General features: G+C 31.9%; 11 protein-coding genes across 11 annotated transcripts, besides 3 other annotated features; 6 read left to right on the top strand and 5 right to left on the bottom strand.

The window, feature by feature from the left end:
* Positions 1 to 2,013: 2,013 nt before the first annotated feature.
* TVAGG3_0916150 (progesterone-induced blocking factor 1 family) lies at positions 2,014 to 4,232 on the top strand (the record flags this gene model as incomplete). Its single annotated transcript, XM_001315265.1, has 1 exon — positions 2,014 to 4,038. One exon carries the CDS (start codon positions 2,014 to 2,016, stop codon positions 4,036 to 4,038), a length of 2,025 nt encoding a protein of 674 aa, XP_001315300.1.
* A 65-nt stretch (positions 4,233 to 4,297) lies between these two features.
* On the bottom strand, positions 4,298 to 6,361 carry TVAGG3_0916140 (protein ubiquitination; the record flags this gene model as incomplete). The annotated part of the gene is made up of 1 exon (XM_001315266.1): positions 4,316 to 6,346. One exon carries the CDS (start codon positions 6,344 to 6,346, stop codon positions 4,316 to 4,318), a length of 2,031 nt encoding a protein of 676 aa, XP_001315301.1.
* A 289-nt stretch (positions 6,362 to 6,650) lies between these two features.
* Positions 6,651 to 8,885, bottom strand: TVAGG3_0916130 (transmembrane 9 superfamily member 3 family; the record flags this gene model as incomplete). Its single annotated transcript, XM_001315267.1, has 1 exon — positions 7,177 to 8,874. The coding sequence occupies one exon, from the start codon at positions 8,872 to 8,874 to the stop codon at positions 7,177 to 7,179; it is 1,698 nt and encodes a 565-aa protein (XP_001315302.1).
* Positions 8,886 to 9,029: 144 nt separating this feature from the next.
* TVAGG3_0916120 (rRNA processing) lies at positions 9,030 to 10,308 on the bottom strand (the record flags this gene model as incomplete). The annotated part of the gene is made up of 1 exon (XM_001315268.1): positions 9,251 to 10,147. One exon carries the CDS (start codon positions 10,145 to 10,147, stop codon positions 9,251 to 9,253), a length of 897 nt encoding a protein of 298 aa, XP_001315303.1.
* Positions 10,309 to 10,429: 121 nt separating this feature from the next.
* TVAGG3_0916110 (uncharacterized protein) lies at positions 10,430 to 11,170 on the top strand (the record flags this gene model as incomplete). The annotated part of the gene is made up of 1 exon (XM_001315269.2): positions 10,430 to 10,909. One exon carries the CDS (start codon positions 10,430 to 10,432, stop codon positions 10,907 to 10,909), a length of 480 nt encoding a protein of 159 aa, XP_001315304.1.
* Positions 11,171 to 11,248: 78 nt separating this feature from the next.
* TVAGG3_0916100 (GTPase protein) lies at positions 11,249 to 12,527 on the top strand (the record flags this gene model as incomplete). The annotated part of the gene is made up of 1 exon (XM_001315270.1): positions 11,250 to 11,834. The coding sequence occupies one exon, from the start codon at positions 11,250 to 11,252 to the stop codon at positions 11,832 to 11,834; it is 585 nt and encodes a 194-aa protein (XP_001315305.1).
* Positions 12,528 to 13,186: 659 nt separating this feature from the next.
* TVAGG3_0916090 (uncharacterized protein) lies at positions 13,187 to 14,349 on the top strand (the record flags this gene model as incomplete). Its single annotated transcript, XM_001315271.2, has 1 exon — positions 13,267 to 14,181. One exon carries the CDS (start codon positions 13,267 to 13,269, stop codon positions 14,179 to 14,181), a length of 915 nt encoding a protein of 304 aa, XP_001315306.2.
* A 65-nt stretch (positions 14,350 to 14,414) lies between these two features.
* Positions 14,415 to 14,877, bottom strand: TVAGG3_0916080 (Nbl1 / Borealin N terminal family; the record flags this gene model as incomplete). The annotated part of the gene is made up of 1 exon (XM_001315272.1): positions 14,569 to 14,877. The coding sequence occupies one exon, from the start codon at positions 14,875 to 14,877 to the stop codon at positions 14,569 to 14,571; it is 309 nt and encodes a 102-aa protein (XP_001315307.1).
* A 567-nt stretch (positions 14,878 to 15,444) lies between these two features.
* On the top strand, positions 15,445 to 17,961 carry TVAGG3_0916070 (guanine nucleotide exchange factor family; the record flags this gene model as incomplete). The annotated part of the gene is made up of 1 exon (XM_001315273.1): positions 15,458 to 17,884. The coding sequence occupies one exon, from the start codon at positions 15,458 to 15,460 to the stop codon at positions 17,882 to 17,884; it is 2,427 nt and encodes an 808-aa protein (XP_001315308.1).
* Positions 17,962 to 18,000: 39 nt separating this feature from the next.
* Positions 18,001 to 19,583: a mobile genetic element.
* Positions 19,584 to 21,072: 1,489 nt separating this feature from the next.
* Positions 21,073 to 22,112: a mobile genetic element.
* A 1,708-nt stretch (positions 22,113 to 23,820) lies between these two features.
* Positions 23,821 to 24,131, top strand: TVAGG3_0916040 (uncharacterized protein; the record flags this gene model as incomplete). Its single annotated transcript, XM_001315274.1, has 1 exon — positions 23,827 to 24,024. The coding sequence occupies one exon, from the start codon at positions 23,827 to 23,829 to the stop codon at positions 24,022 to 24,024; it is 198 nt and encodes a 65-aa protein (XP_001315309.1).
* Positions 24,132 to 24,262: 131 nt separating this feature from the next.
* Positions 24,263 to 24,517, bottom strand: TVAGG3_0916030 (ubiquitin-like family; the record flags this gene model as incomplete). Its single annotated transcript, XM_001315275.1, has 1 exon — positions 24,263 to 24,517. The coding sequence occupies one exon, from the start codon at positions 24,515 to 24,517 to the stop codon at positions 24,263 to 24,265; it is 255 nt and encodes an 84-aa protein (XP_001315310.1).
* A 959-nt stretch (positions 24,518 to 25,476) lies between these two features.
* Positions 25,477 to 25,589: a mobile genetic element.
* Between the last annotated feature and the right edge of the window lie 1,106 nt (positions 25,590 to 26,695).

Here is a 26,695-nt window from a genome sequence, read left to right as displayed (position 1 = left end):
TTTATATCTGTCACTAAAGTCAAGAGTATCTGGGTAACCATAATCTTCCTTAAGCATTTTTAAGAATTCTTGGTTTCCTTTTTCTCTACTTCTTTTATGTCCTTGCTCTGTTTGTGGTTGTTGTGCTGGTTGTGGAGGTGGTTGTTTTGCAGGGTTTTGAACTGTTGGTTGCTGTGTTGGTTGTTGTTGTGGTGCTGGATTTTGAACTGTTGGTTGTTGTGCTGGATTTTGAACTGTTGGTTGCTGTGCTGGATTTTGAACTGTTGGTTTTGGTTGTTGTTGTGGTGCTGGATTTTGAACTGTTGGTTGTTGTTGTGGTGCATGCCTGTGTCTGTGTCCATGTGACGATGTAAATGTTTTAGGTAGTCCTGGTGCAGGTGCTTCTCTTGGAGGGTTTGGTGGTATATAAGTTCCACCAGCTGGCACATATGTTCCATCTGCAGCATAATGTCCTACCTGACTTTTCGTTCTTAAGAAAGCATTTACTAGGTCTGTTTTGGTCTGTTGTAACTCTTTTTCTTGACTTTCCACAACAGTTGCTCTAACGGCGTCATAGGCACTTTGAACTGCCTGTCTCGTTGCTGCATCTGTTATTTTCGTCATATGTGCTACTTCTTTTAACTCTTTGTCGAAACCTTCAGACTTCAGTTTCTTTCCAGATGAGAAGTCGTTCACTTGTTTCACCTTACTATGAAGAGCTTCGAAGGCGTTCTTAAAGTCAGCATTCATTAAAGCTTCATTTGAACTGTCTTCATCCGCTTGTATTTTTGTCCTTATTGACCCTATAAGTTGGGCTGCTTTAGCGTTGGCTTGGCATCTAACCAGTCATTATTAGCTTTTATATATTCTGCGCTTTCATTGCCTTTTGCATGGCTGCGTCGTTATTTTTACTTTCTTGTGCTAAGTTTTCATACTGTACGGTTTGGTTTTGCAACTGTAAAAGTTTTTCTGCCTTTACATTTGCTTCAACTTCTTTTTTATACTCATCGCTATCCATATATGTCTTCATGGCTTTTTGTTTTATTTCTTCATTTTCAGTACTTTATATTGAGTAGTATGGTTTTTCAAATTTATAACATCTTGTTCCATTTTTGCTACTTCTGCTGCTTTTTCTGACACTTTTTTCGCATATTCCTCTGTACTTAGTTCTTTCAGTTGTTCTTCTTCTTCTTTTTCTCTACGTTTAACTCATTTAGTTTCTTTGTCTGTCTGTCATATTCTAGTTTCTTTTCGTTTTCACTTATTTGTTTCTGTATGTCTATGTTTGACTTTTTGACATCTGTTATTTGATTTTTGAGTGAACTCAAATTCATTTGACTTTGAGGGTTATAAGCTGTTCCGTCTGCAGCTCCACCATAGCCTGCCATTTTCGCTAAAAGTGCCGCTCTTAAACCTCCACTCTGTGCACCAATAACTCGGTTTAAAAGCATAGGGTTGCTTGACATTTGTTGCAACATAGTGGGGTCATTCATCATTTGTTGTTGCAACTGTTGTTGTGGTGTCAGTTTTACTATTGGATGTTTCAATGCTCCCTTCCTCTTACGTATATTCTTACGTAGCTTACGTGGCATTTTAAGTGAAGTTAAAAAGCGGTTTTTGACAGATGTTTATATGACACTTTTTGTTCAGCACAAAAAACTATTCGGTCAAAGTGTTGTCAGTTTTGTAAAATAACCGTCCTATCTCATTCTATAAGGGAGAAAAGGCTTCTCAAAGTATACTTCCTTGGAACGCCTGTAACTTTTCCTGTAGCGACGATAGACCCCTACTTGTCCGGACAAAGTTGTACTATTTTGAGTGCTCTACAAAAAAGTCACCGGCTGGCTCGTCCTCAGAAATTTTTTATGGGCTAGAGGGCGCAACGCGCCTGGAAGCCCCACCTGCCTTGCCTTAATTTCGTTAAATCATTTCCTTGAAATAACATTTGATTATACTCAGTTGATCATATATTAGCTCAAAATTGGATTTTATAAATTTTAACTGTACGTTAAGTTTTTCTTCAAAATCTTCAAAATGAACAGCCCAGAGAGTGTAAGTTCTTTTTCTAATATTGTCAACAATCTTGGATTGAGCAGTTATTCATCCTCTCTCATTCAAGAGATTAGTGATGCAATATCATCAGCTTATTCATCATCAGAAATAACGGGAACACCTGATTCTGTTAAATCTAAATTATTTTTATCACCATTACGAGGTGACAATTCACTCAAAGCACAAATAAAACAACGAGATAGTATAATAGATGCTATGCGCTTAAAATATAACAGAACAATCTCAAAACTCACAGAGCAATTCCAAAAATACGATGAAGCAATTAGCAAATTTAAGCAACAATACCAAGAAAAAACAAATGAACTTGAAGCTCTCAAAAAACAATCTCCCGATATTCAAAATCTACAAGAACAAATCAAACAGCTTAAACATGAAAAGAAGATCCTTCAACAAAAGATCAAGGCAAGTCGTGAATACTTAAATCTTACAGAATTATCAAAATTATCTGACGAAGAATACAATCAACTCAAAGATCAGCCAGATTCATCCCTTTCAATCCCTCAATTTGTTGCTGTCCAGTTATATAGACGAGACAGAGAATTTGCTCGTAAAATCTCTGAAAGTGATACTCAGAGAAATGAAGCAAGATCTGAAGCAATCAAGTTACAGGCAGAATTAGAAACACAACAGGAACTTGTGCGTTCTCTTACAGCAAAGCTTGCATCTAAGTCAGGATCTCAGGTTGCAGCAAAACCAATTGGTTCAGATATAAGCAGTGCAAGTACACAGAAAATAGAAAGACTTGAGAGTGAAATAACAAGACTCAAAGCAACTATTGACCAATTTAATCAAATGCAGAATGAATCGCTTAAAACAGAAAAGAAATTGATTTCAGCACAGCATGAAGCTGAAGGTCTTAGGAAGCAAATTGACGTTCTTTCTCATGCAAATGATGATCAAAAGATGATCATATCTGATTACAGATCTCAAATCGAACGCCTGACAAGATCAAATGATGAATTAATGCATAGAACATTCAGCACATCAGAACAGAGGAAGACTGATATAGGATCTGTTATACAAACAGAAGTTTTGAAACTTGCAGAGCGTAGCCGCAGCGATATAGAGTTCATTAGAGAAGTCACTGAAAAAGCAAGACAAAGAGAAACATCAACATGGGAGAAAAATTACAACAATGCAATGGATGAGATAAAGAAGCTTAGACTTGATTTAAGAAAGAGTGAAGAGCAGAGAAGCTCCGTTCAAGCTGAATATCAAACTCTACAATTAGCTCATGAAGCAGAATTAACTCGTGTTCAATCAGATTTAAGAGTCAAAACATATGAACTTGAATCGATCAAGTTGAGAAATGAAGAACTTAAAGCACAGCTTGAAGATACTACAGATGAAAGAGATGCTTTTGCTGCTAAGTTCGATATTATCAAACAAGAATTAGTTGCTAAAGAGGCTGATCAAAAAGTTACAGAAGAAAAAATTGCAAATCTTACTGAAAAAGTCAATATGTATGAGAAACTTGAAGGAGAATTGGACACTGCAATTGAAAATCTTGATATGCAGGGAGCTTCTGCAATTAATGTTCCATCAGATGCAAATAGACGCGTTAAGCAATCAATACAATTGTCTAAACGTGTCATGACCCTTCAGAAACAACAAACTGAACTCACAAATGAACTTAATGATACAAAACAGAAATTAGCACAAAAGACAGATGAATGTAATACAATGAAAGATCAATTAAATGCTGCTGGACAACCTCAACAAGTGTTCGTTCAGATGCTTGCTGAAAAACAAGAACAAATTAAGAGATTGCAGAAGAAGATTCAATACTTGTCAGAGCAAAATCAAACTTTGATGATGGAAAAACAAAACTTATCTAGAGATTATAGCATTATTGCTCATCAACAGGAAGATTTAAAGGCATCAAAGAAGATTTCAGGTTGCCCATTTGCTCAAGCACCAATAGAAGATGAGCCAACTCATGAACCAGTTGATCCTGCTCCTTTCATTATAACAAGATATGATTAATTATTTGTATTTTATTTTTTCTTTTATATTGTAAATCTATTATGTTAATTTTTATTATCTAACCAATCTCTATGAGCGCTGGATTTTAAAAGTTGATTAAATTTCTGAACGAAAACTATCAAAATTAAGTTATAAAAAATATAAATATAGGTTGCTAATTGTAGATTCATATTGTAAAAGTGTGGGTGTTGTGTTCTATATTGAATTGACTGAAAATAATTGAATATATTGGGTATTAAAAAAAATTATAATATTAAAAGAAGTTGGTAATATGATTTTACATGTATTGAGGTGGTATAAATGCTGCTTTTGGTGGTGAAGTTTGGAATTGATTTCCTTGTTGGAATTGGACATTTTGCGAATTTGGAACTCCATAAGGAACTTGGCTCTGGTTTGGATATCCATTATTAAATCCAGCACCTTGAGAACTAAAGTTAGGCTGGTAATTCTGCTGTATTGGCAAAGAATAAGGATTTACGAAACCACGCTGGGACTGTGGCTGGAAATTGTTGCCATTGTTTGCAACAGGTGATGTAAGTAACTGCGGTGGGAGCATTTGCGGAGGCGGAATGTAGGCTGGAGAAGAATTCGGAGTTTGCCCTGGAATAAATGGTGGAGGAGCGTTCGGAAGAGGTAAAGGTGGTGACGGAGGTAATTGTTGTTGCATTGGATTGGCCAACATATGAGGAGCGTAGTTGCGATAATAATTATTTGTCGCAAATTCAAGAATTTGTTTGCCTTCCTTGTTTGCAATAACGGACGGTGATTTACCTTGATTGTTAATACTCGTTGGATTAATAGGAAGCCCAAACGAGTCTAAAACTTTCAGATTTTCATTAATTTTGGCAGCATAATGGTAAAGATTATCTCCTGCGAAGTCTGGTATTGTTACATCGACTTTATACATTTGGAAGAATGCTTTGAGAAACTCTGAGTTTTGATTTTGTGCTAATAACATTGCAATTGAAACTCCTTTGTAATTCCTGGCATCTGGATTGATCTTCTTTGAGAATAACATTATATTAATTCCTTTTTCGAAGTTCTTCTGAACTGCCATGTGAAATGCTGTATCTCCGCTCTTATTCTGTAAATTCCAGTCTAAATCGTTTCTCCTTGTAATTTCGTTAAGCATTTGTTCGCTCTTCTTCTCAACTATATAATGCAGAGCGGTATTGAGCAAGTAATCCTGCAAATTAACGTTAATATGTGGATGTGATAAAAGAATTGAGAAAATTTCTACGTTATTCTTATTTGCGGCAATCATCAATGGTGTTTGACCACTAGAATCTCTAGCGTTCACGTTTATAGGGTATTGGAGGATTTTTAGAAGATAATCTCTTTTTCCAAGGTCAACAATGTGATGTAATGCAGTTCTCATCTTCTCATCTGTCTGGTTAATATTTCCTTTCTGTAACATGAGGATCATTGAGAAGATTTCTATTGAATCTTGGTGGATTGCCATCATCAACGAAGTTTGACCATGACAGTCAGGAAAATCGGGTTGAATTGTTGGATTAGCAATCATGACCTGTACAAATTCGATCCTTTTGTCTCTAATGGCCAAAGAAAGAGGTCTCTGACCTAAATGATCTCCAACGTTAAGATCTATGTCTTGTCGCTGGACTAAAGATCTGAATGGTCCAGCAAAGTTCTCGGAAATGCATAAGTGGATTGGATATCCATGTTTGTTTGAGTATCTATTTACTTCTATACCAGGAATTGTTAGAAGTGTATTAATAGCAGCTTCATTGTGATGAATAATGGCTAAATGCAATGGAGTAGAGCCATTTGTGTTAGCTTGATTGACGTTAACGCCTAAATTTAGTAAATACTGGAAAATTTGAACGTTATTATAAGCTGCAGCAATATGGAAAAAGGTTTGATCGTTATTTGTCGTCTTCGTTGGAGGGGTTCCACTTGAACTCTGTAACATGCAAAAGATTTCATTTCTCTTGAATGCGATAGCTGTAAATAACGCATCCGAAATATCAGACTCCCAATTTATTACAGTATTTAAAATATTCATGTTGCCTCCTGCAGCCGCACAGGCAATAATGTTCGGTTTCGTATTAGGCTTGTACAATGCCTTGCATTGCATGAGCAAATTAAAGCAATTGAGTGCTCCATAATATGCAGCAATTTGTAATAATGATAAATTCGGCTTGTTCCAGATACTTAAAATCCTATCTGTAATTGGAAGAGGAAACATTTCTTGAAGCAAATTAGGATTATTTTGGATGTATTGGCTTGCAACATTTACCTCATCTACTTTAATATAATCAACAATCCCGAAATTTCCTGTCTGCATTTTATTTTTTTTATTAGAAAAGTATTTTCAGAGAAATAAAAATTATTTATATTTAAGAAACAACTTGAAACACAGAGTCCTTTTAAAATAAATCGAAATTTCAATTATTTTATTCTTCGGTTATTCTCTGAAAATCGTTAATTCGATTTTTCCAATAGAACATTAAACAATATACAATTTGATTTCGACTCAAATAAAATTCAAAAGTATTGAAATTCAGCACTCAAATGTTGTCAAGTTCTCAACATTAATTTAATCCATGATAACTTTAAAAGAATAATATGCGTTAAGTATTCTTCTATGAGTTTAAGCAAATTATATTCAAAATCGTTTCATTGTTTGAAATTGGCAAGGAAAAGAAATGAAAACTTAAATATTAATTTGAATAATGATGGAATATAGAAGGTATTCTTTTGGCCTCATTATATTACGACAGATCAGTTTCCAATCTCAAACTATAATTATCCATTTTTTAAAATACGACCTCGAAAACCTTTTTACTCTATATTCTATTTAGAGTAAGAGGCTACGTTTTCCAGTTCCTTCTATTATTGGTAACCAAATGAAGAGTAATCCTTTCTGTATATTCCATTTCCATGAAATTTGCTGAAATATCCAGAAGAGCAGGCAAAATATCATTACATACATTAATGCATTTGAAATATGACAACAATCAATATCATATGCAATTTTTTGAAAGAAATAAGATATTTATTTTTGAGTACATAATAGTTTGATCAAAAATAAACAAAGGATCTTGCATATATTTAAAAGATAAATGGTTAATTTCGATTGTTATAGTTTTTATTAGAAAACAGATTTTTATTATTTTAATCAATCTTGAGATTTGTGTACATCATCCTTACAAATATTGCTGATGAGGCAAAACCTACAAATCCGCATACAAAGCCAACAGCAAGGCTAAAATCTACTGAATATGAAATGAAGAACAAGATTTGGATGACTCCACTCATCATTGTCTTCTTCTTCATGTAGTATATGCAGTAGAAGAAGCAATAAACACCAGTTGCGAATGGAGCGAGGAAAGAAGGCCACTGCCATTCGTAATTTTCATTTGCAAGCCTCAAATACGTAGAAATAATAGAGCAGCAGCTGATAACAATAAACAACAATATAACAACGATAAACATGAAGCCCCAAGCGTATGTGAAATTATATTGAAGGAAAGCAGTCAATATATAAGGGAGTTCTACAAAAATAGATATAGATCCGATGAAGCCAATTACAACCATGAGGAAAAGAAGGCTCAAATAGAAAGGTTGATCTGGAATCTTTCTACGAATTAAGGAAACTTGGGTCGGAGTCTTTCCTACAATAAACCAATGCCTTCCTACAATACCACCTGCTAAGGTAAGAGGTAAAACTAAGAACAATATGTTGCAAATAATTATTATTAAAGATTTAACACGGTAAATCTGTGTTGAACCGTAAATTGCAGCAAATACAGACAATATTGTTTCATTGACAGCAAAAACTGTTGGGAAAATAAATGTTGACATCAAAAGATGGAAAATCCAGTGATTTCCTCCCCATCTTTTATACAATCCAGCACTGAAATAGCCACTAAAGAATCCAGAAATAGCAAAACTGATGAAGAGAAGATTCAATTTCATAGATTTTCCAAGAAGACGTCCAAATAAGAAGTTGAAAAGCGTAAATAAAATTCCTGTAATGAGCATATGTGATCCGAAACCTACAAACGCTGCAATTAGTGATTCTAATGGAGGTTTCCTGAAAACATCAGCGTGAATCATTTTCCAGCCTCTTTCTATGCGGAAATCCATCTCGTATTGGTTCATTACTGCATTTGATTCGTAAATAGATATATCTTTGCCTAATGCACGAAGGAGAATGCAAACGCTGATTCCAACAATTAATATAACGATAATTATGATATTGAAAAGAGATGCGTAATGAACACTATTGCCTACAGAATTCTGGACATATTTGTTGTAACGATCTCTTTTGCCGACGGATGTTTCAAACCAAGAGACCGAATAAGTAAAACTTATGTTTGTCCTGTCTCTCGTGATATTTACTGGTACAGATGGTGTAACATCAGCTTCTGTAACGCGGTTACCGTTGTATCCTATGTTGAATTGCCATTTAGTAAAGAGATGTGTTGAATTATCTTTGGAAGTTGTTCCAATTTGACCCCAAACAGGAAGTTTGTCTACAAATATTTGGAATATGTAATGATTACGAATTGCATGTTCGAATTTGGCAAAATTTTCGTCCGTTATATTCATTTTACACTGACGAGCGTCAAATTGATCATTTCGGAAGCGGATTGTTACTGCTGTTTTGACGTACTTGTTTCCTAAAAATGCATCGCCGAATGTAGTTGGGATTGGTTTGGATGATGTATTTGGTTGGCAGAAAGGAATGGAATAAAACTGATATGACTCAAAAGGATTGTTGTATGGAGTAATCTTATTGCCATAAACACGAATTTCCTCATCAGTTTTATACTGCTTGGAAGTAATGAATCCAAAGAATAAAAACATTTATGAAGAAATAAAATCAATTACCCAAAATGAATTTCATTTTTATATTTTTATATAATGATCATTTCTTAATTCAAAATGGCCTGATTTTATAAATTTTTTGATAACAAAGTTGAGATTTTATAGTTTAAACAATATATAACGGCATACAAGTTCAAGGATGCTACAAATCAATGCATTCTGTAATAGGAAATAAGAATTGAAACAGGGGATTTAAAATATCATCTAAAAAAAACATAACCAATACGTTTAGGCTAGATTATGCTAGGAATGTGTTGAAAATGCGTTTAAAAGAAAAAATTCGAAATTATATTTTTTTTTTAAAATTAATTCTATAATTTACTTTATTGATTGGATCAAATAACGGATAAACAACTTATTTTTCTTCAGCAGCTGCTTCTGAAACAGTTCTGATTTTGATTTCTTTAGCAGGCATCTTTGCTTCTTCCTTTGCCTCTTGTGTAGCCTTTTCTGCGATATTCTTTGCTTTCTTCTTGTTGGAATTCTTCTTCTTAAGGAAGTATTCACCACTTTCGATCTGTTTATCAACTTCTGTGTCTTGAGGATAATCAGGAAGTCCTCTGTTTCTCTCGTTGTGAACTTTCTTCTTTTTCTCTGTATGTTTTGTAGCTTTGACAACTTTTGGAAGATATCTATCCCAATCTTCGTTTGCCATGGCAGGATTCTTCATTAAATCACGCTTGACCATCAATCTCTTGATGTGGTAAACTGGATGGATGTTATTCATGCAGTCAACTACGACTTTTGATGCATCATTAATTCCACGAATGTTTCCAATGATAGAAACAGTATGTCCTTGAACGAGAATGTAGCATTGTGTAAGCAATTCAAGAGCCTTGAGTGTGCTGCCACCAGGACCAAGTAATCTTTGACGACGCTTATTAAATCTTTCTTGGTTGCGGATATGCTTACCAATAATGATGATATTAGACTCAGTACCTTCTTCAAATACGCGAAAGGCTTGTTCAATTGGAACAGAACGGGCAACTAATTTTATTGCATCTCTTGCGTTGAGAATTGCAACAGGATCCCATGTTTTATCTGTTGTCTTAAGAGAGATATTGCCATTTTTATAATCTACTTCAATATTTATGCCGTAAGAATCCATTTTATCTTGAATCTTTTTCCAGTTATCTGTAAGATATTTCTCACGATAGTGGGGGAACAAAACTTTAAATGAAGACTCTTCCAAAAGCTTATATTTCATATCGCCTTTTTGGAATGGGCGGGACCAATCAATCTCCTCAGTCATTTTCGAGATTTTTGATTTTTTTTGTGCCTTTATCTCAAAATCAAGCTCGCAATTATTATTATGTACTTAAAATGATAAAAATAAATTATATTCTTCATAATAATTAGATTTCAGGAAGAATTATTCTTATATCATCAAGAAATAAAATTATCAAATTAAAAATTCTAAGATATCCCATTTCAAATCGAAACATTTTATTTTCTATCGGCAGTGTAATCTATTAATCATATTCTTCTTCGAAAAAATAAAAAATATCATGTAAACTTAACGTTTTTGACAAAAATGCAACAGAGTAAAGATTTATCTGCCCAACAAGAAATGCTTAACACTGAAACACTGAAGCTTTTCTTCGAGAAAGGTGGAATGAACGATGTTCAAGCTCGATATATTTACCAAACTTGTTTATACGCAACAGTAGATGATAATCCTGTTTTAACACCTCTTCAGCCACGTGTAAAGAACATGGATAATCCATTATGGACAAAGGCAATGTGTTTCTGCATTGCTTATCTTCGTCGTTATAAAATGAATAATACTATTCGTGCAATTAAATGCGAATGCGATAATTTACCAAAATCAACAGGATTCGGCAAAGTCTCAGAGTTAGAGATGTTTTGGAGATCATTACTTAAATCTTCAGTTCATTTGGGTGATAAAACTTTTGACGAATGTGTTATTGAATACAAAGAAGCAATGGATGAACTACAAAGACAACAAGCAAACAAGTCTCAAAAGCTTGAAGATCCACAATTAGATGATTAATTTTTAATTTTGTTTCGATAAATTGTTTTCTTATATATATGATTTACACACATCTATTTTTTTTCCAAATTCAAGTTTCATTCATTGATTTCTGATCATTTAAATTAATTTGAAATGTATGATCCACAATGTCTGATTTTACGATGTCTTTGAGATCTTCCTACAATAGGCATAATGGTTTTATTATTAAAATCAAGTGGTTGAAGTTAAAAATTAAACAAAAAAAGTTCATCTAAGATTGAAAAAATATAGTTATTCGTTATTGCTATATTGTTTTTCAATTGATTTGAGCTTGTCGTTAGGTCAAAATCATAAAAGTGCCAAAATTTCATAGTTTATTATGAATACGAACAAGAAGTTTAAAGTTGTATTGATGGGTGCAAGCTCTGCAGGAAAAACTAGTATTGTCGTTAGATTCTCTAGAGGTACTTTTGGTGGAGATCAAGAGTCAACCATCGGAGCTGCTTTTATTTCTAGAGATGTCGAAACAGAAAAAGGACCAGTAACTTTACATATTTGGGATACCGCAGGACAAGAAAGATACAGAAGCTTAGTTCCTAGATATTCACAAGGTTCTAAAGCGATTGTCATAGTTTTCGATGTCACAGATCCGGAATCATTTGAAGGTGCACAACAATGGTTCCAGGAAGCCCAAGACATGCATGCAAATAAAGTTAAATACTATCTAATTGCCAATAAAATTGATTTGCCTGCAAAGGTTGACTTAGAAAAAGTTCAAGAATATGCTAGACAAACAGGTATGTGTTACTATGCTACATCTGCAAAAACTGGTGAAAACATTACAAATCTTTTTGATACAATTGCTGGTGACGTTGCGGCAATGATACCTGCTGACCAGGATCCAGATGAAGTTCTGTTAGAAGCGAGGAAGAAGGATGAAGGTAAGAGTGGAAAATGCTGCTAATAAATATTTTGTCTATTTATGATTACGCAACTGATTTGTTGTATTCATTTTAGTATTTTAAATTCATATTTGATAAAACCAAATAATAAAATTTATGAGAAACAATATAATTAAAGATCATTTCTTAGATGTAATACTTTTCTCTGTTGGTCTGTAATATATTGACTTTACTAAGTCTCTGTTACCAAAATATGAAAATTTTGTACAGAAATTTCCGGATCTGAAAAACAACCTGAATCAAATATAATTATAAATAAAATTGTTTTGCATTGTAAATTTAGTATATGATACTCCCTACTTTTTGTCACTTATCGCAAACATTTGAGAAGTTTTAGGTTTTCATGACAATTTGATACAATGAATCAAAATTTACATCAAATGAATAACAGTTTATCCTTGTTTATCTTATTCATTAATATAAGTCCCGTGTTAAAAAAGCTGTTCGGCTGTTTCATAACTGTTCAAACATGGTGCATTATGAAGAGCAGTTTCTCCATGCCATCTTTTTCATTAAAATTGCCGCCATCTGACATAAGCAATTTGGTTACTTCTTTACAATTATTATTTACTGCATAATGAAGGGTAGTTTTTCCTGCATCATATTGATAAAATAAAAAAAATATTCGCACAGAATGTGTTGCAAAATTCACAGTCTTCTTGCATGTTTTGATTAAATTAATAAAATATTCTATGATTCTCCTTAATATCATTAACTCTATCCATTCAAAGTTATTAATTATCGGAAAATTTGTAATTCGAAACAGTGGCAAATACATACATTTGATAAGTTTCATTTACCGTACTTGAATTAATCAATAAAGATGATTTTTAATCAAAATATTAAGAATTTATTCATACACTACTATGGTTTTAAATTACATCTCTTCTGAAATGAATACGGATACATTGACTTCAACTTAGTCATGTCGTCTACATCTGTTTCCTCTTGTTCTTAATTAGAAGACAAGAGCAATTTAAGATAGGGAAGTGAAGTGTTTAAATGAGTAACATTAAATATGATGAAAAATTTATCAAAAATGAAAACGCATCAAAAATCATATGCCAGTTTTTAAAATACTTTCGGCTTCTAAAATGAGTCCACGGGGATCATTCTTTACACTTATTCATCAAAATTAAAAATAAACCTTTTGAACACCCTATCACATGACATAATGTAATGTTGAGTTTTTACATTACTGTGACCAAAAGAAAACTGAAATTAGTTCATCATGATCTTGCGAAAAATACAAAACAAGGTTATTTATCTGCAACAAATTCTATAATTTTCGGATTTATGAATTTTACAGATCTTCAATATCCTAAATCTTTGTCACTTTTCTTCAAGTATATGAATTTAAATGTAAAATTTAAGCGAAAATCTATCAATAGGATTACAAAACATGCCTGGATTCCATCATCATTACTATGCTTAATGGCATTAGTTCAGTTATTAATGGTATTTTCCACAATAATTTCTTCAGATGAGATCAAATTTAAATATAACCTCAAGAATTATGGCAGAATTTTCTTCGGAATCATAACAGTACCAAATTCTACACGCAGAAGCCTTCCATGGGATATATGGATGAAAAAAGTTAATGATGACGGCTATCACAAAGCTGTTTTTCTCTCTCCAGTTCAGAAAGATTACCCGGATTACTACCTAGAACCACCACCATACTATGATAAATTCCTCCAAATCAATCACTCGTGGCTAGAAGATAGAGATCGTGGAATAAAAAGAGTTGTCGGTGTAAAATACTTCGTAGAGAATACAAATTTTGATTGGTATTGGTCTCTTACAGATGATGTTACAGTTGACATTGAAGAAACACAAAAATATATTGCTGAACTCGAGAATACAACCAAGCCACGAAATGAAATTGTCTTAAAAGGCCATTGCATTTGTGCTCATAAGCCAACTAGAATATACTTACAAGGAGGTGTTGGATACCTCTTTGGAAGATATGCTGCTGAGTATTTTAACGAGAAAGGTGATGAATGGATTGATTCAATGACAAAATGGGATGATGGGCATCTACAGACGCTTCTACATTGGCTAAAATTAAGCATAAAAGCTATTTCATCTCACAGATTTTATGGAGTTGATGCAGAAGTATTGACAAACAAAAAGAAGTTCAAAATTTGCCCAGAAAATGTTGAAAAAACAAGATGCGGATATAATGCACTCTATCCATTCAAAGATGTCATTGCAATTCATTCAAATAGCAAAACAAATTTGACATTAGTGAATAATAAGATGAAAGAGTTGAAAGAAAATAATCAAAACATATATTATTACTTTAAAGAACCTTATAAGATTATTCCCTGCCGCAAATTTAATTGAAGAAAATTAATTGACAAAATTGTTTAATTTATATCACAAAGGCACTCAAAACTTAAGTTTTTGCCGTGTTTATTGTTTAAATAAAGACATATAGTTATAGAGAGTGAAAATTAATTCAAAATTGAGTATTTTTCCCTTTTTCTAATAATTCCAAATCATAAGTCCCTAAAAGTCAATACAATGATTCAAAGCAATGATTTTGCATTTTAAAAATATAAAATTAATTATCTTAGGTGAAAACTAATTTTAATCGACTTCACAATGAGTAAATGCTATAAGATATTTCATTTATTGCATGGAATTTGATGTCGAGGAGAATAATATATCTGTATATTTTCAATATGCCTTATACTACAATTTTGATAACTGGAAATTTGTACAAATGAATTATAGCTTGGGAATATTTGGCGATCTAGGCTTCCGCCCTCTTCGCTTTTGATGCTGATTTTTCTTCTGCTGTTGATCTATATTTTCATTACACTGATAGGATTCTGCAGCCTTTATGATATCTCCATCATAATCACTCATAAGTTGTTTCATTGGCATGTTCCTAACCGGTTCTGGGATACCCATTAAGGCAAGATCGAGCGCACAGAGCATATTATTGACTAAATTTTCAGAATGGGATATAATAAAGGAGCACCTACATTCAACTTCCTTATCAAAGTTCTCTAGGGCTGTGGCTGGATCTTGCATTGAATTTTAAACGTGCACCTTTTCAAATTTTGAAAGAAAATAATTATCCATGACAAAATCATAAAATCTATAGCAAAATCATAATTATAAGAGAAAAAGGAATCACAAAGAAGCAAATAAGCTTTATAAGAAGTAATTTTAATCACTATAACATCTTAATACAATCAATAAAATAAATAATTTTAATCACTGCAATACTAATCAAACTATTGAAAAGGATTGGAATCCAATGATCATGTGTTATATGTAAAGGAACAATTTACATTTTAATTAGAAAAAATAATCAAAAGAAATATTCTCAATGGGTAATATAATGGAATTGGAGGACTTTCCGAACAACCATAGAGAAAATCAGATGGTGGGAAGAACAGACATATAGTGCCACCATATATTTGATTCAAATTCATCTTATCAATTGATTAGAACATATGTTTTTTAATGACATAACTATTTTATACTAAGACAAAGCTATTATTGATATATCAACAGGAATTTATTGGGGATGAATTTTATTTGACATGTAAATTGAGCGGGGGAGCGAATTACCCTAAATTACATAATTTTTTTTATACATTTATTTATGGAAGATATAACGAAAAACTTGCAAGACAAAACTAATGAGGATCTAAAAGACATGATCAATCAACTCAGGAAGAAAGCTATCGAGTATAGTAATCAGAATGAAGTGATTGAGAAGGATATTGCAATATATAGAGGCAAAACAAGAGAAATCATTCAAAAGATCCCAGAAATCGCAGAAATTTGCACTAAAAGAACAGAATATCTCGAAAAAATTAGAAGAAGCGAAAGAAAATTATTGGCATTATACACAAGATTCCCTGGAATTATCAACGAAGACTCTTCACACGTCTTAACTAGCGATATCTCAAGTCTCAAACGTCACCTTGATAACGCTTGCAAGAGAAAAGAAGAGGCTGAAGTAACAATTGAGAAATATAAGAAAGAACTTGATGCTTTACAAGCAAAGAAAGTCGAACTTACTCATGAAGATAATATGCAAGATGAAATTATGGCTCAAAGAGAACAAGAAAAATCAAACCTTGCAAAATTACTTCGTCAAGAACTCGATACCGCTAAGAAGCTTTATACATCTGAAGTTCGTGTCATTGATCAGAGGTTATCATCCGGAAACGCATTACATAATGAATATACATCAAGATTTAACTTAATGAACGCACAATACCTTACTCTTATTTCCCAGATCAACAGCCTCATTCCATCACTCAAAGGGGAAGTCCTTGAGCTCTCAAAAGAGTTCATTGATATCCATTCTCGCGTTAATTCCTTATCTGATCAATTCCTTCAATGGTGGGCCACAAGAAGGCAGGTTCAATTCTACAATGACAGGAAAGTCTTCCTGGAAAGCGTACTTCAATCTACTGAAGAGAGAATGGAAGAATCTTATAAAACAATTCAGGATGTCCATGACAGGAACCAAGCCAAAGCTAACGAAATCAAAGAAGCTCAGAACATGAACCAAGTCATTTCTAATCGAATCGCCGCAGCCGAACAAAAAGAGAAAGATTTGAAAGCAGAATTAGAGCGAGTTCGAGCCAGTTTCGTTCCTCTCGACAAGAAAATCACAGATGCCCTCAAGACAGATGAGCAGAAGTACCAAGACTTGAAGAATGAACAGAGATCTCTCGAAATCGACTACCAAGTTCTCTCAGATACATCACCTGAAGCCGCCAGAGCATTCGAGAGACTCGCAAAGGTCAAATTGGACTACCACGTCGCCAACAAACGCCTCGTACAGAAGAAAAACTCCATCGAACTTCTTAAACAACAAATTGAAGAAAAGAAAAGTGACAAAAATGTTGTTGAACCCGCCAAAGGTGTCATTTCATTGGGTTCCATGGCCGATCCACGTGTCATTATTACTGAAGATGCCAAAGGAAACAAGATTGTTTCAGCTGGTCCAATTGAAATCCTTTCTCGCATCATATTCGAACCGGCTAACGACGATCCATTGTATCCATACTCATACATCTTCTGCGTACACACCATAAAGATGGAAATCCCCGTTGTCGTGAAGCATATTAAGTCTGCATACGAATCCGGAGATTATAATGAGACAAGACAAGCGAGATTACGCGCGCTCTTGGATGTATGGAACAAATGGTTCTTGTCCGACTTCCAGGAAGTCTCAGAATTGGTCTCTTTGATCGGTTGGACAGCTCAGGAATCAGATTACGATAAAAGTGCCAATGTCACTTTTGATAATAGTATTGAAGTTGACATGAGTTTAGATTTAGTTTTCCAATCGAGTCCCCTCATTGTCGCAGAGCACTTGAGCTACTACGAACTTGAAATTTTGAATGCAATGCCTGCTTCAGAATTTATCGGAACAAGTTGGACCAAACCAGACAAATGGGTTCTCGCACCGAACATCATGAAGATGACTGAGCACTTCAACACCATCACTTCTTACATCGTGACTTGCATTTTGTCAAAAGAAAGTCCACAAGAAAGAGGTGAACTGATTTCGAGATGGATTGAAATCATGGTTGCAGCATTGGATATATCGAGTTTCCAGTTGGTATTCGAGATATTCGGTGCACTCTGCAACCCTGCAATCACAAGACTCTCAAAGAGTTGGGATTTCGTTTCGCAAGAAAACAAAGACAACTTTTTGAAAGCTCAGGAGTTCACTTCACCTTCAAGACAATTTGCCATTTACATGGAGCGTCTTAAATCTACACCTGTTACTTGTGCGATTCCTTACATCGGACCAATGCTTACTAACTTGGTTTACACACACGATGGCAATCCATCGAAGAAGAAACTTCCTGGATCTGGTGAAGAAGTTTTGAATTTCTCGAAATACAGAATTTATTCGAGTATTGTAAAGGAGATTTTCAAGCCTTGGGGAAGAGATATCAACTGGATTTTGTCAAAGAATATGCTAATTAAGGTCAAACAAATGCCATTGCCAGAACTTGTTGATACTGAGGCTTTCGCAAAATCTTCTCAATTGGAACCATAAATTTATTATTTATATTTTTATTTGTCATGTGTAAAAAAATTCTCTTCATTCCTCTTTTTATTAACTTTTAATTGATGAATTATGAGGCATAGACTATAATTACACTTTTTACATGAAAAGGTACATTCACTAGGCGATAACAGTAAAATGGGATGAAAATAGGATAAATAGCATCCCTATATAGTGCCTAACAATATTTATACGGGCCAAAAAAATTTGGCTAGAGATTTGGCGAGTTATAAAACTTAGAAAATTGAGAGGGATTTTTATTTTTGAATTTTTTTGGAAAGTTAAAATTGCGATTAAAAATCGATTTCCAGGAGAACTAAGCATCTCATCATATATTTAAATCGATAAAAATATTAAATAATAGTTGAATAGTATAACAACGTGAAATTATGGCTGAATCTACAGAAAAAATGAACATATTTGACATTTTTGAAAATTCATACATTAGATGGTGACAGACTCATAAACTATACTTTAGCTAAGATTGATATATGGTTTCAACAACACATGGTTAAGATCGTAAAAATATTTTAGATTTCAAAAAGATATATGGTAATCTAATGGAACAGAGTCAGCAAATAGCATGTAAAATATGTTACAATTAACTTTTTATTATATCTAATAGTAGATATCGAATGGTTTCCAGCTTTATGGTTAAACATTTTCTTTTCGAGCTTCTCTTTAACTGTTGTATTAAGGATGTAAATTTTTTATGCTAGAAACTATGGAATCTTCTTTGCTGCTGCATTTTTCTTGAGAGTTCTTGCAATTTCGAATAGATCTGCGCATTGTATGAAATGGAGGCTTTAAAATATCTTGAAAACAGAATAGGACTGCTTTTCCAAAGGAATGCTTACTTGTAAATCAGAGAGTTTCAAAATTGACAACAAGATTATCATCATAACTTTCGATTTTGCTGCGAAAAAGGAAGACAAGTAATTAACAAATCATTTACTGTTGTTCATCAAAAGAAGAAAACTTTGATAACAACTAATGATGATAAGATCAAGCTATCTTTTAATATTTTAAATTGATAAGACATTCAAAATATTTGAATGGTTTAAAATATTTTCTTTTAATTTCTATAAGATATTATCATGATTATATAATAAAATTTAAATTTTTATTCAAAAAGGCAATATTTCAAACTTTTAATTTCAAAAATCTTAATTCTGCAATAAGTGTATTTAATTGTAGCAAATTTAATGATCCTTCATCATGCTTAGCAATTTGGAACTCATAAATTAATGATTTCTTCAAGTAAAATTCTGCATTATTTCAAAAGTCAATAATTCTCTAGTAACTTTTCTTCAAACCCTAACCATTATATTATATGTATAATGGAGAATAATTGCAAAGAAAGATAGCCGAATTTACTGGGTAGTTCTTGTGATGCGAAATAATTGCAAATTAACACATAGTTTTAACAGCATCAATCTCTTTTTGCTCTCATTTAAATGCATTCGCACACTTTAATTTTGAAATATAAGAGTTTTGGAAATTATCAAATTTATCTGCTCAAATACTATAGATCTTCATAAGTGTTAATAGAATCATTAGCCTTACATATAGTGTTTAATATAATGATGCACATTATACTGGGATTCATTCCTTATTCATCTAGTTATTATAAGATTTACAACCCCATGAAAATTTAAAATTTTGTCAAAAATAGTGAATGTACCTTTTTACATGAATTGATACAAATCATATTTAGACTAAATTATCAACTTTTATATCAAAGAAAGAATACCGATATTCAAAAATAACACTTCTTTAAGGCTTCTCTCCGGCCAAACAGCCGTATCGTCGTTTGACTTCACATTTTCTCGCGAGCGAATGATTTTTTCATCTCGAGAACAAAATTTTTTTGAAAAAATACAACTTGAGCTCATTCGAATCACCGGCCCAAGGACACAATAAATCCTTAATATCAATGCCAGATTCTAATTTTTTCTTCGCAATCAATTCTCAATTACGAAAATTTATGCGATATACCTGTAATCTTCTTACGATATTATAATATGTACTGTTAGTTTATCTCGATTAATATACTCTTAAAGACAAATTTAGCGAGAATAATCAAAAAATTTACAAAATTATTATATCCTATTAATCTGGACCTATAAACGTTTGGTTAAGTTAAGTATTAAGAAAATGTAAATATTTGGAATAGGAAATATGAGATTAATGACAATGATATTTGTTTTTTACTTAACTTTGAGATTTTTGCATATTTTTAGTGTTGACAGCCTTGGTATGCTGAATAATTCCCAAGTCAATAAGTTCTGTCCATCAAAATATAATTAATTGTTCTCATATCTTATAATTTTTTTCATACAGTGAAAATTATACTGCAGCGTGATAATATATATAATTCTAAATTGTGTGTATATAGAATATTACATGAATTGATTGAAAATATGAAGCATTAATCTGAATATTGAACTTTGGATATCATTTCAAAGAATAGTATTTATTTTAATATCGCTGTAATATATATATTCCATTATCGTTAAAGAAATCCAAAAAAGTCACTTCACATGGCTCGGAGTCCACACTCAAGTTGATCCAGCAAAAATTTCAAAATTGTTTTAAAAGAAAAATGAGACGGCCAATACTTTTAATTTATCGTAAAGGTACTATACACAGGAAATAGAAGAAAAATTATTTTAATAAAATATTATTGGAGATCAAAACGAAACTATCAAATATAAAGGATAAAAACGTGTTATAAAAAAGAGGAACTCTAAAATGACTTGCTTACCTCTCGCATATACACCAAAAATTAAATCAAATTCCAGCTGTAATACAAATAAACATCTAAATTTATCATCATTTATACTAATTTTTGAATGTTTACTATTCTGGATAAAAGTGATTGAGTGTTTTAAGAAATGAACCAAAATTAAATTTGATAACTTGAAGAAATAAAGATACTATAATATTTTGTGCGTTAACCTCTAAGTTAAGCTATTATGAACATATTTTTTTCAATCAAATTTCGAATAAGAAATACCTATTATTGAATAATAGAAATTTCGACAAACTTACAATATAAACCTATTATAAGACATAAAATTTTGTTATATTGCAGTGATAGAATTTAAAAATAAAGTCGTGGTAAGTCTGCAAAAAGATTTTAACTTCTATTTTTTCAAAAAATATTGATGTTTTAAGGGTGCACACGAGAGGATCATGTAAACTTCAGAATTTAGAACCTTATTTTTAGGCATTATCTTGGCTACCTATTTAGGCTCGAAAAGCAAAAAATATCAAAAAATACAACTTGACTCCATTATGACCCTTTCATGGAGGTAGTTTTTATCCGCTAGTATTTTCCCTTTGAATCTCTTTACAATTCGAAATCAAATTCAAATCTCAGTAGAAGAAAGGAAGAATCGACTTACTACGGTTGTAATACGAATAAATACATATATTTAATTATTTTTATTTACATAATAATTGTTTGAAGCTCATATTCCAACAAATTTTTAAATAAAAACATTAAAATGTTGAAAATGTTCATATATTTAATAGGGTTTTGGCACTTTATTGAGGAATTACTACATACATAGTCGAACCGAACTTGATATTTTGAAATTTAAATTATTTATCAAAATTAAAATTTAACTTGAAATTTATAATTATTTAGTCATATTTTGCATAATTCTAAGTAGATTTTGTAAAAAATCAAGAAAGAAAAATTTTAACGTGCTTTATTTTTTCTTTTTTATAATAATACATATTATTATATAATTAACATATTCATAATGTTTCACCCTTTCAAAAATATAATCCTCCTCCTCTCAAATAAACGTTCATACGGGTGGCCTCTTTTTTCAAAAAATTAAAATTTGAAATTTTGGGCTCAAATATTAGAGATTTTTTCAACCTTCAACGATATATGTTGTCTATATCAGACCTCCTTTCTTTTTGATACTTAACATTGTTCCTAAATCTTAGCCGTTAAGGCTGTTCTGAAAATATTTTTTTTTCGAAAAAATTCGAAAAAAATTCTTAAAATTCAAAAATCCCTTAATTCCTGAGGATTTTGGAAAAAAGTTTTTACATGAACATGTGTATATTATATGAAGTATATTGATAAGGTAAAAATCAAATTTTATTGCATATTCATCGAGAAAATAAACTAACGAATCCCTCAAAATTGAGAGGGTAATCCTCCTCCTCTCAAATAAACGTACATACGAGTGCACCCTTAAAATACGTTTAAAAATTCTATAACTTTAATTGCATTTTTTCTAAAACATGAAAAATTTGGAAAATCCCAACACCTTTAGATCGTTTTAGCTGTCTATCAACTGCTATCTGCACTTCAAAAAACATCGAAATACTCAAATTCGTATATCTGATTTCATCATTCATGCAAATTGCTTTTTGCAAACAAATGTAAATGACATATTATCAAAATTTACACCATTTGCACACTATATTATTAGCACCAGGTATGCTTATATTATAATTTATTAAACATAGGAAAATCACGAATAAAAAGTATATTCAATTTCTTTATCACTACTTGCAGAAACATATCTTGCACATAAACAGCTAAACTTACAGTATTTTGAAAAAATATATCAAAACGAGTAAACAAAACATTATACTTTCCTATTGAAAAGTATTTGATTCATGAAATAAATCGTTTCTCTCTTACGTGTTGTGTACGTTCTATGCTAAAGTTTATTCAATGGATTTAATCTGAAAGATATATAGTCGTTGAGTTGATAGAATATAGATTATGCCTAGTAGTTCATTTTTAGTAAATTTGTTTTGATCAAAATTCATTTTTAGTTTTGATTATTGTAAATCCAAAACCATGATTTTGAGATAATATTTGTTTCGAGATTGTCAGTATATGAGCATTTCATTTTTATTATTATTTTGCAAAAAAGTCACTTCACATGGGGTTGGAGTCCACGGGGAAGGTCAGCTAGCAAAATTAAAAACTCAATGTTGGACAAAAATAAAATGACAAATACTTTTGATATGCTATAAGCTTCTTATATTTGTTAAAAAATGAAGCTCTTTTTTTCATGGTTGGAATTGCAATTCCGACCGAGAAATGTCAAAATCATGAGATGGGAATATAGCAATTGTAGAGCCTATCGACCGTTGAATTAAAATATCGAAAGTTGCTAAAAATCGATTTTTCCGGAAAATGCAAGATAATTTCAACTTCCCTAAAAAAAGACTTTGATTCAAAACAAAACGGATATATAATAAATGTATGTATCATATATGATGTTTATTACATTTTCAAGTGTAAAAACCAGCTTTTTAGGTACCTCAGAGGTCACGAAGATGCCAAAAATTGAGAGGATCACTTCACTTGGAGAGAAGCCTTAAGATTTTTTTCTTTCAATTTTGAATCACAAACAATTTAAAAAATTATTTGCAATTTGGCCGTAGGCAAGCTCCGTCCAAATTGCAAATAATTTCTTTAATCGTTTGCAGATTCTAATTTTCATGAACGTTAAAAGTTCTGAAAAGACTTCCCAAAAAGATTCCTAATTTCAGTAATTGAAATCTCAACTTTCTACTAAAGGTAATAAAATTGCTACACTGAAATCACAACTTGAACACTCAGAAAAAAAGATCGATTCATTGAAAAGACAAGTGAACAATGATGGAGAAACAATGAACATGTTCACTATCCAGCATGATTCGTTTTTAAAGGGCAATTAATGGAACAAACATTACACCATTTGTAAGGTCCTCTATTTCCACTATCTAATGCGTTTCAGCTCATTTTTGGAATCTCATATTCATGCAAACAAGTTTTTTTCTTTGCTAATATCTTTGTTTGTTTATTGAAATTAGTATGACTAAATTTCCAAATTCATCTGGACGTGTTTTATGTAGAAAAATATTTTTACTTTTTCAGTTTTAAAACAAAAAAGTGACAAATTAAAATGGCGACAGTGGAAGATCTATTGAAGCAACAAGAACTGATCAAACAGATGGAAGAAAGATATATAGTCAATATAGGAAAAATGCAAAGGGAACTAGAAGATCTTGAAAAAGAAATTGCGGATGAAGTAAATTCACCTCAAACTCAACAAGCTCAACCGGAAATGACCAACAATCAACAGTCAAAGACAAAAACATAATTGCAGAATTTTATCTTCCTGTTTATTTCGTTATTTACACTAAAAATTGTTTTTTAATAGTTTTAGGCAATCCATAGACTTTATTTCGATAAAATCTCCGAATAAATTTATTACCCATATTTATTTTCACCTAGTGTTCGCAAATCTTAATCTTTGTTATGAGAATTTTATTAAAAGTAGTATTTAAGAAATAATTAAATGTTTTTATGATAAAATCTGTTTAGTAATTAATGCGCTATTACATTCCGCCTCTGGTTCTAACAGTTATTTCAATCTTTGATCCGTTCTGAATGCCATATTTTCCAACTGTATAACCAGCTTGCAATTGTTGTGTTCCACAACGAATTTTTATCTCTGATGGCTGAACGCAAAATAAATTTGCTATCTTTTTCATGAATTCGTCGGAGCTTTCACTTGGTCTAGTTTTCACTTGTATATCCTTTCCCTCTTTATTGATATGAACCATAATCTCAGTATCTTTTTCTAGTGACATCGTGAAAAATGAATTTTGGAGGTTTTTTTATTTAGATACGACTTTTATTCAATTTTACGGTGATCACCCCTTTAGTTTACAACTATTCAATTTTCGACGCTTTGAGGTCTATTTTCTCTTGATTGAATAGATATAGTTATGCATAAGCATGGCCATAGCATGCCCATACAATTGTCTACCTATTTGTCGTTTTAGATATCAAAGATAAGAGATTTGACCAAAACCTTAAAAATGGAATTTTCACTGAGGGCCTGCTGATCAAGATTTCTCAAAATTAGTCGATCAGATGTTTAAAAATATGATCAAGAGTCTTGATATTTTGCTTAAATATGATTAAGAGTCTATATCTTCATTATTAAAAAAAGTCAACAACCCAAAGCTTAGATATTTGAATACTTTTTTTGAAAATTTGTGCATAAGATGGTTTTGTATCCTTGATTATATATTTCATAATCTTCTTATCAGCAGGGACCAAAATGGTAAAAGGTCTCTGCTGGTACAGATTCAGGAAATTCAAGGATCCATTTTGCAGAGATTGGGAGCTTTGGAGCTTCTCAGGTGGAGAAAGGCAAGAGATTTAGCCAAAAATTTATTAGATTTTAGGACGAAATCAAGAGATCATGAGTGAATATTTGAAACATAAAGAACTAGGAAATGGATGCATGAGCTATGCATTTATTTCACACAACATTGATTTTATTGCATTCTTGATGAATGAGTGCAACATAGAAATCGACTTAGAATATTGTGGAATTTACAATAAACTTGAATCCTTTGTAGTTTATTTCGATCAAACTATTGATGTTAACGAATGCTTTGTTTATTCAATGATGTTTAATATTCCTTCCCTTTTGGAATATCAATGAAAAGGACAAATATGAAAGAACCGCACTTCATTTTGCAGCAAAACATAATATTAAAGAAACTGCGAAAGAAAGTGGAAAGTGCCCCCTTAATGCCTTATGCTAATCTGACTTTGATTCAAATTTTTGACATCTGGCGTGAAGTTTCATTGAAAATCAACCTTAAACATCTGAATTGAAGATCATGTCATGAAGCCGTAAGGGCACCCTTAAAAACATGCGATTTATGGAAAAGTAACACATTTTAAAAAACCAAATATATCATTTTTTTTAACATGGAGATAGTTTTAATTCATGGTATATATCAATTATATTTTTCTTTGAAGTTTATTATCCAAAATCTTCTTGAAGACTGCGTTCAAGAGTTCGACGATCTTCTAATTTTCTGTAACGAAAATGAAGTCTAAACATGAATATTGCAATGACTACAACAGTGATAACAAAAACGGAGGCACCTGCTATGACATATGGAACCCATTTATTATTTTTGACGGCTGGCGGTTCTGGCGTTTTTCTGAAACAATAGTCTTCAAAACTGATTTGATTAATTTCACTTGATTCTGCTGCACTAAAGTTTACATTTCCATTGAAATATAGATTCGATGAATCAAATTGTTGATATCCGGTAAAGTAAACTGTTTTATTTACGTGGTTTTTACATTATCAATGAAATTAACTTGATGAATAGAGAATATATTTGGACAGAGCATCAAGCAATTCCCAATAATGGAATTATTATAAATAAGAGTGTTTGAAACAGATGTCGAAAAAGTTAAATTCTTTTCATTGTTTGTCGAATTACAAAAAGCTGCATATCTTTCTGGGTGATTATTAGAAATATTCAAATGATCAAAGATTGATGATGCATGTATTTCCATTGTTTGCCCGGTATAATCTAAATGATTTAGACAATTAATTATACATGAATTATTAAATACGAAAGAAGTTTCATTATTTGATCGAATATCTGCTGAAATAAAATGATTTGAATCCAAAGCAGAACAATGCATTATGCAAAGCCTATCTAATTGAACTTTCCCTGAAAGAGTAATTAGATATATTGCTCCACCGTCTACGTTGTTATATAATGAGAATGTCGTGAGGTTGTTAAAAATAGTATGAATGATATTCAAATCGATTTGTGAAGTCAATATTTTGATTGCACCACCAACTTCATCATGATTTATATCAATGAACTTGGAATCACTAATTGTGTATTCAGAAATATTTATTTCTTTGATATTTATCCTATTTGATATATTATTTATATTAAAGCTACAAGCTGGAAATACATTGACTTCATGAAAATCAACAT

The sequence above is a fragment of the Trichomonas vaginalis genome, chromosome I, assembly GCF_026262505.1.
Source record: "Trichomonas vaginalis G3 chromosome I, whole genome shotgun sequence".
Taxonomy (NCBI): Eukaryota; Parabasalia; order Trichomonadida; family Trichomonadidae; genus Trichomonas; species Trichomonas vaginalis.
This window is presented reverse-complemented; position numbering and strand designations above follow the sequence as displayed.